We start from the raw sequence: 15257 nt of genomic DNA on the forward strand, positions 1-15257 counted from the left end.
CCTTGACTATACAGTATTATCATCTCCAAAGAAACAATAAACCTACTTGGACTTCTTCGTTTCCGTTGAAGAGGAGAGCAGCTAGGAAAGCGAGGACCTCTCGTACCACATTATCTTGGGGGCGAGACAAGTGCTCCAGGACACTGGTCACCACGCCGTAGGTATTCAGGGCGTTCTGTACTTCTTCTATCACTTTTAATTGTCTGTGGAAACAAACAAATGTCGCATAAAAATATTAGTATCTTGGTACAAGAAAGTCTGCTCCATTTGAATTTTCATTTTCTACAGATACTACATTGAAAGACAGATTTACATAGATCCGAATTTCAAAACGCAAAGTCTGAACATTTGCTTTTTTGATAAAATGATTGCTGTTATCATTATGGTCCATTTAAGTTAACCTTTAGACCAAAAACATTTGTAAGGCCATCAGGAGATTTGACTTTTGGACCGCCTGTTGAAAAGAACTTGGAGTCAAACAAAATCTTTTTATATGTGTAGCATTGAGAGTCATTTTTACCAACGTGTAAATAGTCAAATGTATAGCAGTCTAAGGGTTCATACAAAAGAATTTTTTTTATCTCTTTTTTAGTACAAAAGGCAAGTATTTTTTCTACCTAAAACCAGTGCAGCAATCTATGGGTTTTAGATTCTATGGCTCTGTGAGTGACCCTCCCTATATAACTATAGTTTACCTTCTATGGCTCTGTGAGTGACCCTCCCTATATAACTATAGTTTACCTTCTGTGGCTCTGTGAGTGACCCTCCCTATATAACTATAGTTTACCTTCTATGGCTCTGTGAGTGACCCTCCCTATATAACTATAGTTTACCTTCTGTGGCTCTGTGAGTGACCCTCCCTATATAACTATAGTTTACCTTCTGTGGCTCTGTGAGTGGCCCTCCCTATATAACTATAGTTTACCTTCTGTGGCTCTGTGAGTGACCCTCCCTATATAACTATATAGTTTACCTTCTATGGCTCTGTGAGTGACCCTCCCTATATAACTATAGTTTACCTTCTATGGCTCTGTGAGTGGCCCTCCCTATATAACTATAGTTTACCTTCTGTGGCTCTGTGAGTGGCCCTCCCTATATAACTATAGTTTACCTTCTATGGCTCTGTGAGTGGCCCTCCCTATATAACTATATAGTTTACCTTCTATGGCTCTGTGAGTGACCCTCCCTATATAACTATAGTTTACCTTCTATGGCTCTGTGAGTGACCCTCCTATATAACTATAGTTTACCTTCTATGGCTCTGTGAGTGACCCTCCCTATATAACTATAGTTTACCTTCTATGGCTCTGTGAGTGGCCCTCCCTATATAACTATAGTTTACCTTCTATGGCTCTGTGAGTGACCCTCCCTATATAACTATAGTTTACCTTCTATGGCTCTGTGAGTGACCCTCCCTATATAACTATAGTTTACCTTCTATGGCTCTGTGAGTGACCCTCCCTATATAACTATAGTTTACCTTCTGTGGCTCTGTGAGTGGCCCTCCCTATATAACTATAGTTTACCTTCTATGGCTCTGTGAGTGGCCCTCCCTATATAACTATATAGTTTACCTTCTATGGCTCTGTGAGTGGACCCTCCCTATATAACTATAGTTTACCTTCTGTGGCTCTGTGAGTGACCCTCCCTATATAACTATAGTTTACCTTCTATGGCTCTGTGAGTGACCCTCCCTATATAACTATATAGTTTACCTTCTGTGGCTCTGTGAGTGACCCTCCCTATATAACTATATAGTTTACCTTCTGTGGCTCTGTGAGTGACCCTCCCTATATAACTATAGTTTACCTTCTATGGCTCTGTGAGTGACCCTCCCTATATAACTATAGTTTACCTTCTATGGCTCTGTGAGTGACCCTCCCTATATAACTATAGTTTACCTTCTGTGGCTCTGTGAGTGACCCTCCCTATATAACTATAGTTTACCTTCTATGGCTCTGTGAGTGGCCCTCCCTATATAACTATAGTTTACCTTCTGTGGCTCTGTGAGTGACCCTCCCTATATAACTATAGTTTACCTTCTGTGGCTCTGTGAGTGACCCTCCCTATATAACTATAGTTTACCTTCTGTGGCTCTGTGAGTGACCCTCCCTATATAACTATAGTTTACCTTCTGTGGCTCTGTGAGTGACCCTCCCTATATAACTATAGTTTACCTTCTGTGGCTCTGTGAGTGACCCTCCCTATATAACTATAGTTTACCTTCTATGGCTCTGTGAGTGGCCCTCCCTATATAACTATAGTTTACCTTCTGTGGCTCTGTGAGTGGCCCTCCCTATATAACTATATAGTTTACCTTCTATGGCTCTGTGAGTGGCCCTCCCTATATAACTATAGTTTACCTTCTGTGGCTCTGTGAGTGACCCTCCCTATATAACTATAGTTTACCTTCTATGGCTCTGTGAGTGGCCCTCCCTATATAACTATATAGTTTACCTTCTGTGGCTCTGTGAGTGACCCTCCCTATATAACTATAGTTTACCTTCTATGGCTCTGTGAGTGGCCCTCCCTATATAACTATAGTTTACCTTCTATGGCTCTGTGAGTGGCCCTCCCTATATAACTATAGTTTACCTTCTGTGGCTCTGTGAGTGGCCCTCCCTATATAACTATAGTTTACCTTCTATGGCTCTGTGAGTGGCCCTCCCTATATAACTATAGTTTACCTTCTGTGGCTCTGTGAGTGACCCTCCCTATATAACTATAGTTTACCTTCTATGGCTCTGTGAGTGACCCTCCCTATATAACTATAGTTTACCTTCTGTGGCTCTGTGAGTGACCCTCCCTATATAACTATAGTTTACCTTCTGTGGCTCTGTGAGTGACCCTCCCTATATAACTATAGTTTACCTTCTGTGGCTCTGTGAGTGACCCTCCCTATATAACTATAGTTTACCTTCTGTGGCTCTGTGAGTGGCCCTCCCTATATAACTATATAGTTTACCTTCTATGGCTCTGTGAGTGACCCTCCCTATATAACTATAGTTTACCTTCTGTGGCTCTGTGAGTGACCCTCCCTATATAACTATAGTTTACCTTCTATGGCTCTGTGAGTGACCCTCCCTATATAACTATAGTTTACCTTCTATGGCTCTGTGAGTGGCCCTCCCTATATAACTATAGTTTACCTTCTGTGGCTCTGTGAGTGACCCTCCCTATATAACTATAGTTTACCTTCTATGGCTCTGTGAGTGGCCCTCCCTATATAACTATAGTTTACCTTCTATGGCTCTGTGAGTGGCCCTCCCTATATAACTATAGTTTACCTTCTGTGGCTCTGTGAGTGGCCCTCCCTATATAACTATAGTTTACCTTCTATGGCTCTGTGAGTGGCCCTCCCTATATAACTATAGTTTACCTTCTGTGGCTCTGTGAGTGACCCTCCCTATATAACTATAGTTTACCTTCTATGGCTCTGTGAGTGGCCCTCCCTATATAACTATAGTTTACCTTCTATGGCTCTGTGAGTGGCCCTCCCTATATAACTATAGTTTACCTTCTATGGCTCTGTGAGTGACCCTCCCTATATAACTATAGTTTACCTTCTGTGGCTCTGTGAGTGGACCCTCCCTATATAACTATAGTTTACCTTCTATGGCTCTGTGAGTGACCCTCCCTATATAACTATAGTTTACCTTCTATGGCTCTTGTGAGTGGCCCTCCCTATATATAACTATAGTTTACCTTCTGTGGCTCTGTGAGTGGCCCTCCCTATATAACTATAGTTTACCTTCTGTGGCTCTGTGAGTGGCCCTCCCTATATAACTATAGTTTACCTTCTATGGCTCTGTGAGTGGCCCTCCCTATATAACTATAGTTTACCTTCTATGGCTCTGTGAGTGGCCCTCCCTATATAACTATAGTTTACCTTCTGTGGCTCTGTGAGTGGCCCTCCCTATATAACTATAGTTTACCTTCTATGGCTCTGTGAGTGGCCCTCCCTATATAACTATAGTTATACCTTCTATGGCTCTGTGAGTGACCCTCCCTATATAACTATAGTTTACCTTCTATGGCTCTGTGAGTGGCCCTCCCTATATAACTATAGTTTACCTTCTATGGCTCTGTGAGTGACCCTCCCTATATAACTATAGTTTACCTTCTATGGCTCTGTGAGTGGCCCTCCCTATATAACTATAGTTTACCTTCTGTGGCTCTGTGAGTGCCCTCCCTATATAACTATAGTTTACCTTCTGTGGCTCTGTGAGTGACCCTCCCTATATAACTATAGTTTACCTTCTATGGCTCTGTGAGTGGCCCTCCCTATATAACTATAGTTTACCTTCTGTGGCTCTGTGAGTGACCCTCCCTATATAACTATAGTTTACCTTCTGTGGCTCTGTGAGTGGCCCTCCCTATATAACTATAGTTTACCTTCTATGGCTCTGTGAGTGACCCTCCCTATATAACTATAGTTTACCTTCTGTGGCTCTGTGAGTGGCCCTCCCTATATAACTATAGTTTACCTTCTGTGGCTCTGTGAGTGGCCCTCCCTATATAACTATAGTTTACCTTCTGTGGCTCTGTGAGTGGCCCTCCCTATATAACTATAGTTTACCTTCTATGGCTCTGTGAGTGACCCTCCCTATATAACTATAGTTTACCTTCTGTGGCTCTGTGAGTGGCCCTCCCTATATAACTATAGTTTACCTTCTATGGCTCTGTGAGTGACCCTCCCTATATAACTATAGTTTACCTTCTATGGCTCTGTGAGTGGCCCTCCCTATATAACTATAGTTTACCTTCTATGGCTCTGTGAGTGGCCCTCCCTATATAACTATAGTTTACCTTCTGTGGCTCTGTGAGTGGCCCTCCCTATATAACTATAGTTTACCTTCTATGGCTCTGTGAGTGACCCTCCCTATATAACTATAGTTTACCTTCTGTGGCTCTGTGAGTGACCCTCCCTATATAACTATAGTTTACCTTCTATGGCTCTGTGAGTGACCCTCCCTATATAACTATAGTTTACCTTCTATGGCTCTGTGAGTGACCCTCCCTATATAACTATAGTTTACCTTCTATGGCTCTGTGAGTGACCCTCCCTATATAACTATAGTTTACCTTCTATGGCTCTGTGAGTGACCCTCCCTATATAACTATAGTTTACCTTCTATGGCTCTGTGAGTGACCCTCCCTATATAACTATAGTTTACCTTCTATGGCTCTGTGAGTGACCCTCCCTATATAACTATAGTTTACCTTCTGTGGCTCTGTGAGTGACCCTCCCTATATAACTATAGTTTACCTTCTGTGGCTCTGTGAGTGACCCTCCCTATATAACTATAGTTTACCTTCTGTGGCTCTGTGAGTGACCCTCCCTATATAACTATAGTTTACCTTCTGTGGCTCTGTGAGTGACCCTCCCTATATAACTATAGTTTACCTTCTGTGGCTCTGTGAGTGGCCCTCCCTATATAACTATAGTTTACCTTCTGTGGCTCTGTGAGTGACCCTCCCTATATAACTATAGTTTACCTTCTGTGGCTCTGTGAGTGACCCTCCCTATATAACTATAGTTTACCTTCTGTGGCTCTGTGAGTGACCCTCCCTATATAACTATAGTTTACCTTCTATGGCTCTGTGAGTGGCCCTCCCTATATAACTATAGTTTACCTTCTGTGGCTCTGTGAGTGGCCCTCCCTATATAACTATAGTTTACCTTCTATGGCTCTGTGAGTGACCCTCCCTATATAATATAGTTTACCTTCGTAGCTCTGTGAGTGACCCTCCCTATATAACTATAGTTTACCTTCTGTGGCTCTGTGAGTGGCCCTCCCTATATAACTATAGTTTACCTTCTATGGCTCTGTGAGTGGACCCTCCCTATATAACTATAGTTTACCTTCTATGGCTCTGTGAGTGGACCCTCCCTATATAACTATAGTTTACCTTCTATGGCTCTGTGAGTGGCCCTCCCTATATAACTATAGTTTACCTTCTATGGCTCTGTGAGTGACCCTCCCTATATAACTATAGTTTACCTTCTATGGCTCTGTGAGTGACCCTCCCTATATAACTATAGTTTACCTTCTATGGCTCTCTGTGAGTGACCCTCCCTATATAACTATAGTTTACTTCTGTGGCTCTGTGAGTGACCCTCCCTATATAACTATAGTTTACCTTCTGTGGCTCTGTGAGTGGCCCTCCCTATATAACTATAGTTTACCTTCTGTGGCTCTGTGAGTGACCCTCCCTATATAACTATAGTTTACCTTCTGTGGCTCTGTGAGTGACCCTCCCTATATAACTATAGTTTTACCTTCTGTGGCTCTGTGAGTGACCCTCCCTATATAACTATAGTTTACCTTCTGTGGCTCTGTGAGTGACCCTCCCTATATAACTATAGTTTACCTTCTGTGGCTCTGTGAGTGACCCTCCCTATATAACTATAGTTTACCTTCTATGGCTCTGTGAGTGACCCTCCCTATATAACTATAGTTTACCTTCTATGGCTCTGTGAGTGACCCTCCCTATATAACTATAGTTTACCTTCTATGGCTCTGTGAGTGGCCCTCCCTATATAACTATAGTTTACCTTCTATGGCTCTGTGAGTGACCCTCCCTATATAACTATAGTTTACCTTCTATGGCTCTGTGAGTGACCCTCCCTATATAACTATAGTTTACCTTCTATGGCTCTGTGAGTGGCCCTCCCTATATAACTATAGTTTTACCTTCTATGGCTCTGTGAGTGGCCCTCCCTATATAACTATAGTTTACCTTCTATGGCTCTGTGAGTGTGCCCTCCCTATATAACTATAGTTTACCTTCTATGGCTCTGTGAGTGGCCCTCCCTATATAACTATAGTTTACCTTCTATGGCTCTGTGAGTGACCCTCCCTATATAACTATAGTTTACCTTCTATGGCTCTGTGAGTGACCCCTCCCTATATAACTATAGTTTACCTTCTGTGGCTCTGTGAGTGACCCTCCCTATATAACTATAGTTTACCTTCTATGGCTCTGTGAGTGACCCTCCCTATATAACTATAGTTTACCTTCTATGGCTCTGTGAGTGGCCCTCCCTATATAACTATAGTTTACCTTCTATGGCTCTGTGAGTGACCCTCCTATATAACTATAGTTTACCTTCTATGGCTCTGTGAGTGGCCCTCCCTATATAACTATAGTTTACCTTCTATGGCTCTGTGAGTGACCCTCCCTATATAACTATAGTTTACCTTCTATGGCTCTGTGAGTGGCCCTCCCTATATAACTATAGTTTACCTTCTATGGCTCTGTGAGTGACCCTCCCTATATAACTATAGTTTACCTTCTATGGCTCTGTGAGTGACCCTCCCTATATAACTATAGTTTACCTTCTGTGGCTCTGTGAGTGGCCCTCCCTATATAACTATAGTTTACCTTCTATGGCTCTGTGAGTGACCCTCCCCTATATAACTATAGTTTACCTTCTATGGCTCTGTGAGTGACCCTCCCTATATAACTATAGTTTACCTTCTATGGCTCTGTGAGTGACCCTCCCTATATAACTATAGTTTACCTTCTATGGCTCTGTGAGTGACCCTCCCTATATAACTATAGTTTACCTTCTATGGCTCTGTGAGTGACCCTCCCTATATAACTATAGTTTTACCTTCTATGGCTCTGTGAGTGGCCCTCCCTATATAACTATAGTTTACCTTCTGTGGCTCTGTGAGTGACCCTCCCTATATAACTATAGTTTTACCTTCTATGGCTCTGTGAGTGGCCCTCCCTATATAACTATAGTTTACCTTCTGTGGCTCTGTGAGTGACCCTCCCTATATAACTATAGTTTACCTTCTGTGGCTCTGTGAGTGACCCTCCCTATATAACTATAGTTTACCTTCTGTGGCTCTGTGAGTGGACCCTCCCTATAATATAACTATCTGTTTACCTTATGTGGCTCTGTGAGTGACCCTCCCTATATAACTATAGTTTACCTTCTGTGGCTCTGTGAGTGACCCTCCCTATATAACTATAGTTTACCTTCTACCTGAGTGCCCTCCCTATATAAATAGTTTACCTCTATGGCTCTGTGAGTGGCCCTCCCTATATATATAGTTTACCTTCTATGGCTCTGTGAGTGGCCCTCCCTATATAACTATAGTTTACCTTCTATGGCTCTGTGAGTGGCCCTCCCTATATAACTATAGTTTACCTTCTATGGCTCTGTGAGTGGCCCTCCCTATATAACTATAGTTTACCTTCTGTGGCTCTGTGAGTGACCCTCCCTATATAACTATAGTTTACCTTCTGTGGCTCTGTGAGTGGCCCTCCCTATATAACTATAGTTTACCTTCTGTGGCTCTGTGAGTGACCCTCCCTATATAACTATAGTTTACCTTCTATGGCTCTGTGAGTGGCCCTCCCTATATAACTATAGTTTACCTTCTGTGGCTCTGTGAGTGCCCTCCCTATATAACTATAGTTTACCTTCTATGGCTCTGTGAGTGGCCCTCCCTATATAACTATAGTTTACCTTCTGTGGCTCTGTGAGTGGCCCTCCCTATATAACTATAGTTTACCTTCTGTGAGTGGCCCTCCCTATATAACTGTGTTTACCTTCTATGGCTTGTGAGTGGCCCTCCCTATATAACTATAGTTTACCTTCTGTGGCTCTGTGAGTGACCCTCCCTATATAACTATAGTTTACCTTCTGTGGCTCTGTGTGAGTGGCCCTCCCTATATAACTATAGTTTACCTTCTGTGGCTCTGTGAGTGACCCTCCCTATATAACTATAGTTTACCTTCTGTGGCTCTGTGAGTGGCCCTCCCTATATAACTATAGTTTACCTTCTGTGGCTCTGTGAGTGACCCTCCCTATATAACTATAGTTTACCTTCTGTGGCTCTGTGAGTGACCCTCCCTATATAACTATAGTTTACCTTCTATGGCTCTGTGAGTGACCCTCCCTATATAACTATAGTTTACCTTCTATGGCTCTGTGAGTGGCCCTCCCTATATAACTATAGTTTACCTTCTATGGCTCTGTGAGTGACCCTCCCTATATAACTATAGTTTACCTTCTATGGCTCTGTGAGTGGCCCTCCCTATATAACTATAGTTTACCTTCTATGGCTCTGTGAGTGGACCCTCCCTATATAACTATAGTTTACCTTCTATGGCTCTGTGAGTGGCCCTCCCTATATAACTATAGTTTACCTTCTATGGCTCTGTGAGTGACCCTCCCTATATAACTATAGTTTACCTTCTATGGCTCTGTGAGTGACCCTCCCTATATAACTATAGTTTACCTTCTATGGCTCTGTGAGTGACCCTCCCTATATAACTATAGTTTACCTTCTGTGGCTCTGTGAGTGACCCTCCCTATATAACTATAGTTTACCTTCTATGGCTCTGTGAGTGGCCCTCCCTATATAACTATAGTTTACCTTCTGTGGCTCTGTGAGTGACCCTCCCTATATAACTATAGTTTACCTTCTATGGCTCTGTGAGTGACCCTCCCTATATAACTATAGTTTACCTTCTATGGCTCTGTGAGTGACCCTCCCTATATAACTATAGTTTACCTTCTATGGCTCTGTGAGTGGCCCTCCCTATATAACTATAGTTTACCTTCTATGGCTCTGTGAGTGGCCCTCCCTATATAACTATAGTTTACCTTCTGTGGCTCTGTGAGTGGCCCTCCCTATATAACTATAGTTTACCTTCTATGGCTCTGTGAGTGACCCTCCCTATATAACTATAGTTTACCTTCTATGGCTCTGTGAGTGGCCCTCCCTATATAACTATAGTTTACCTTCTGTGGCTCTGTGAGTGGCCCTCCCTATATAACTATAGTTTACCTTCTGTGGCTCTGTGAGTGACCCTCCCTATATAACTATAGTTTACCTTCTATGGCTCTGTGAGTGGCCCTCCCTATATAACTATAGTTTTACCTTCTGTGGCTCTGTGAGTGGCCCTCCCTATATAACTATAGTTTACCTTCTGTGGCTCTGTGAGTGGCCCTCCCTATATAACTATAGTTTACCTTCTATGGCTCTGTGAGTGACCCTCCCTATATAACTATAGTTTACCTTCTGTGGCTCTGTGAGTGACCCTCCCTATATAACTATAGTTTACCTTCTATGGCTCTGTGAGTGACCCTCCCTATATAACTATAGTTTACCTTCTGTGGCTCTGTGAGTGGCCCTCCCTATATAACTATAGTTTACCTTCTATGGCTCTGTGAGTGGCCCTCCCTATATAACTATAGTTTACCTTCTGTGGCTCTGTGAGTGGCCCTCCCTATATAACTATAGTTTACCTTCTATGGCTCTGTGAGTGGCCCTCCCTATATAACTATAGTTTACCTTCTATGGCTCTGTGAGTGGCCCTCCCTATATAACTATAGTTTACCTTCTATGGCTCTGTGAGTGCCCTCCCTATATAACTATAGTTTACCTTCTATGGCTCTGTGAGTGGCCCTCCCTATATAACTATAGTTTACCTTCTGTGGCTCTGTGAGTGCCCTCCCTATATAACTATAGTTTACCTTCTATGGCTCTGTGAGTGGCCCTCCCTATATAACTATAGTTTACCTTCTGTGGCTCTGTGAGTGACCCTCCCTATATAACTATAGTTTACCTTCTGTGGCTCTGTGAGTGGCCCTCCCTATATAACTATAGTTTACCTTCTATGGCTCTGTGAGTGACCCTCCCTATATAACTATAGTTTACCTTCTATGGCTCTGTGAGTGACCCTCCCTATATAACTATAGTTTACCTTCTATGGCTCTGTGAGTGGCCCTCCCTATATAACTATAGTTTACCTTCTATGGCTCTGTGAGTGACCCTCCCTATATAACTATAGTTTACCTTCTGTGGCTCTGTGAGTGACCCTCCCTATATAACTATAGTTTACCTTCTGTGGCTCTGTGAGTGACCCTCCCTATATAACTATAGTTTACCTTCTATGGCTCTGTGAGTGACCCTCCCTATATAACTATAGTTTACCTTCTATGGCTCTGTGAGTGACCCTCCCTATATAACTATAGTTTACCTTCTGTGGCTCTGTGAGTGACCCTCCCTATATAACTATAGTTTACCTTCTATGGCTCTGTGAGTGACCCTCCCTATATAACTATAGTTTACCTTCTATGGCTCTGTGAGTGGCCCTCCCTATATAACTATAGTTTACCTTCTATGGCTCTGTGAGTGGCCCTCCCTATATAACTATAGTTTACCTTCTATGGCTCTGTGAGTGACCCTCCCTATATAACTATAGTTTACCTTCTATGGCTCTGTGAGTGGCCCTCCCTATATAACTATAGTTTACCTTCTGTGGCTCTGTGAGTGGCCCTCCCTATATAACTATAGTTTACCTTCTGTGGCTCTGTGAGTGACCCTCCCTATATAACTATAGTTTACCTTCTATGGCTCTGTGAGTGACCCTCCCTATATAACTATAGTTTACCTTCTGTGGCTCTGTTAGTGGCCCTCCCTATATAACTATAGTTTACCTTCTATGGCTCTGTGAGTGGCCCTCCCTATATAACTATAGTTTACCTTCTGTGGCTCTGTGAGTGGCCCTCCCTATATAACTATAGTTTATACCTTCTGTGGCTCTGTGAGTGGCCCTCCCTATATAACTATAGTTTACCTTCTGTGGCTCTGTGAGTGACCCTCCCTATATAACTATAGTTTACCTTCTATGGCTCTGTGAGTGGCCCTCCCTATATAACTATAGTTTACCTTCTGTGGCTCTGTGAGTGACCCTCCCTATATAACTATAGTTTACCTTCTGTGGCTCTGTGAGTGACCCTCCCTATATAACTATAGTTTACCTTCTATGGCTCTGTGAGTGGCCCTCCCTATATAACTATAGTTTACCTTCTATGGCTCTGTGAGTGGCCCTCCCTATATAACTATAGTTTACCTTCTGTGGCTCTGTGAGTGACCCTCCCTATATAACTATAGTTTACCTTCTATGGCTCTGTGAGTGGCCCTCCCTATATAACTATATAGTTTACCTTCTGTGGCTCTGTGAGTGACCCTCCCTATATAACTATAGTTTACCTTCTGTGGCTCTGTGAGTGGCCCTCCCTATATAACTATAGTTTACCTTCTATGGCTCTGTGAGTGACCCTCCCTATATAACTATAGTTTACCTTCTATGGCTCTGTGAGTGGCCCTCCCTATATAACTATAGTTTACCTTCTGTGGCTCTGTGAGTGACCCTCCCTATATAACTATAGTTTACCTTCTGTGGCTCTGTGAGTGGCCCTCCCTATATAACTATAGTTTACCTTCTATGGCTCTGTGAGTGGCCCTCCCTATATAACTAGTTTACCTCTATGGCTCTGTGAGTGCCCTCCCTATATATAGTTTACCTTCTATGGCTCTGTGAGTGGCCCTCCCTATATAACTATAGTTTACCTTCTGTGGCTCTGTGAGTGGCCCTCCCTATATAACTATAGTTTACCTTCTGTGGCTCTGTGAGTGGCCCTCCCTATATAACTATAGTTTACCTTCTGTGGCTCTGTGAGTGGCCCTCCCAGTCCTCTGGTAGACGGATCATTTCGTTGTGTATCAGGCCTCTCAGTAGCTGAAGACACTTCACATCTAGATCTACCTGTTCTAGTTTCTCCTTCTCGTTAAGGTGCGTCAGACTTGACGATATTCTGAAGTTATAAATCATATGTTTTCAGACATTGTGCACTCTAGTGTACAATGTGTCATACAGATACAAAAATGTGATCATCATATAAATATTGTAAGCAATCTTTGAAAACATATCAAAATCACTCAAATATGTCAGTAATGCTTGGATTTCTTATCATACATCAACCACAATCTCTATAGCACATCCTGAATGCACAATCCATAGAGCCCACATTGCACTTTGTGCAGACAACCATTCAACTTGTACATTGTATTTGTGCAGATATCATTCGCACATCGTACAGACACCATTCGCACATCATGCAGATACCTATGAATTGTCTGCATCTTTTGTTCAGTGACCTTGGCCTGACATTTCTATTCCAAATCTAGGTCAATCAAAATCATGTAATTTATAGAAGTATCATAATCACAATTCAATGTTTACTTACTCTAATTGTTTGACCAGTTTTTCTGCCATGGCATACTTCTCCACTGTATTTTTCTTGCGTTTATCTATCAGACAGGCCAGATGTTCCTGGAATTCTGCGCCTAACGGCAACTCTTCATCCCCACCAAGTTCTGAGTATTCTAGAGAAATAATTATACACCTTAATTGTAAATTACATCATTGCAGTTTAAATAATAATATATAATATATCAATGATATCATAGTAAATTAAGTAAATAATATTTATATTGCCACTGCACAGTACCTATATATGCGACAGTTGCTTTGAAACCTCATGTATTCTAATTTCTAATATTAACCATTGTCAGTTAGGCTTTGGCTTATTAATACATACCTTCATCAGAGTTTAGGCATGTGAGCTAAAAAATTCTTTTTCATATGTGTATAGAAAAAATAGGGATATTCTACCTGAGGGTTACAAAGTATAGCAGAACCTGAATCTCAAAAGAGTATTAGGTCAAAATGGTTACCCGACCAACCCTAAATTGATTTTTTTTTTTTAAAGTCAGGATTTCGATCTCAGACTCCAAATCTGGCCATCATTTTAGAGTGAAAGACACTAAAAAAATGTTTTTTTAAATCCTCCTGACCGACCGACCATATTTTTTTGCCAATGTAACCCTAAACAGACATATTATTTTTTTGGCCTTATCGTCCTTACCTGCATCTGGGGAGCCGTGTCCAAGCTGAACATCTACCGTGTTGATACCTCCATAGGCCACCTTCATATTGACGGCAAATACATTCAGCTGTAGGTTAATCTCTTCCTCTGTTTCATAGAAATCCTCGTACATCTGAAACAAGACATTTCTTCTCATGAATTTTCACTGAAACAAGACATTTCTTGTCATGAATTTTCACTGAAACAAGACATTTCTTGTCATGAATTTTCACTGAAACAAGACATTTCTTGTCATGAATTTTCACTGAAACAAGACATTTCTTGTCATGAATTTTCACTGAAAAAAGACATTTCTTCTCATGAATTTTCACTGAAAAAAGACATTTCTTCTCATGAATTTTCACTGAAAAAAGACATTTCTTCTCATGAATTTTCATTGATACAAGACATTTCTCCTTATGAATTTGACCAAATATTTGACACAGAAATTGACCCCCGTGAATCGTGTGCCTTGGTGAATATGGGGATTTCAAGATCCCAAATGATGTGGGTAAAGTATAATTTACTGTGGATTAGCCCCACCTTTCGATGATTAAAACGCCACAAAAATCACTTCAAAAGATGTCACAATCACCAAAAGATGGGACTAATTGTCCTGCAAATTGTACTTTATCCACGTTGTTTTGGAATCTCAAACCATCATATTGACTTATTTTATCTGAAAGTGTTTCAGTTTTTGACATGCCAAATGAAATACACACCAAAAACAGGATGTAACTTTATATAATTTGTTTCATCTAAATTGTAATTATTCTCCTTCATCTTATTTAATCTCAGAAGTACTGACACTCATTTTCTTTAATTCATTTTCCAAAACCGATACATTATTAATGGGTACTTGTCGTTAAGGTCCTTATTAGTATGATGCAGATTTAAACCTCACCTTCCGAGCATCACTCCGAACATCTTGCTGAATCTTTCCTCCATATTGTTCCTGGAATTCCTCCATGTCCTGGAAATAACAGATCCAAGAAATAATAACCATATTTCATAGTTATCGATGAGTGTTTACGTACAAGTTTCCTTAAAATCATTAACAATTGCTTCTCTGTCATGATACAATTTTCTTACATCAACGTTCCCATGGTAACTATACTCACACTGACAGGAAGTGTTGAGGCGGACATCACTGTTGTCATACAGGACACGATGTTCTTCATCTGTTTCTCCAAACTGATCAATGGGGCTACCACTGTCATAAAGTCCTGTAAACAAATAGACAGAATTTAAAACAATTTAGATCTTCAGACGTACGTGGGCTAATTATCAAATCGCCTTTTGTCTAGCTTTGGTCTGTCCAGGACAGCCATGCATCTTGGATTTTGATAACTGAAGTTACAGTTATTGCTTAAAGAGTACATAATTCGCCATAATTATTGCCAAGATCTCTCGGGGATCTGTTGTTGTAACATGTAAAGTCCAGAACAGAGGTGAAACTTTCAAACTAGCCAATATTAATTCTCTAACCTATATTAAGTTTGTTATATGACTA

The 15257-nt window shown here is 41.4% G+C and overlaps 1 protein-coding gene across 1 annotated transcript in view; it reads right to left on the bottom strand.

The window, feature by feature from the left end:
* Nucleotides 1-15257, bottom strand: part of LOC138307426 (inositol 1,4,5-trisphosphate-gated calcium channel ITPR3-like) — a 200257-nt gene that overhangs the window by 50690 nt on the left and 134310 nt on the right. Inside the window, 6 exon segments of the mRNA XM_069248167.1 lie at nucleotides 47-203; nucleotides 12479-12631; nucleotides 13064-13202; nucleotides 13745-13877; nucleotides 14649-14717; nucleotides 14866-14970. Coding sequence (XP_069104268.1) covers nucleotides 47-203; nucleotides 12479-12631; nucleotides 13064-13202; nucleotides 13745-13877; nucleotides 14649-14717; nucleotides 14866-14970 — 756 coding nt within the window.

The sequence above is a fragment of the Argopecten irradians genome, chromosome 14 (assembly GCF_041381155.1).
Source record: "Argopecten irradians isolate NY chromosome 14, Ai_NY, whole genome shotgun sequence".
In the NCBI taxonomy this organism is placed as follows: Eukaryota; Metazoa; Mollusca; class Bivalvia; order Pectinida; family Pectinidae; genus Argopecten; species Argopecten irradians.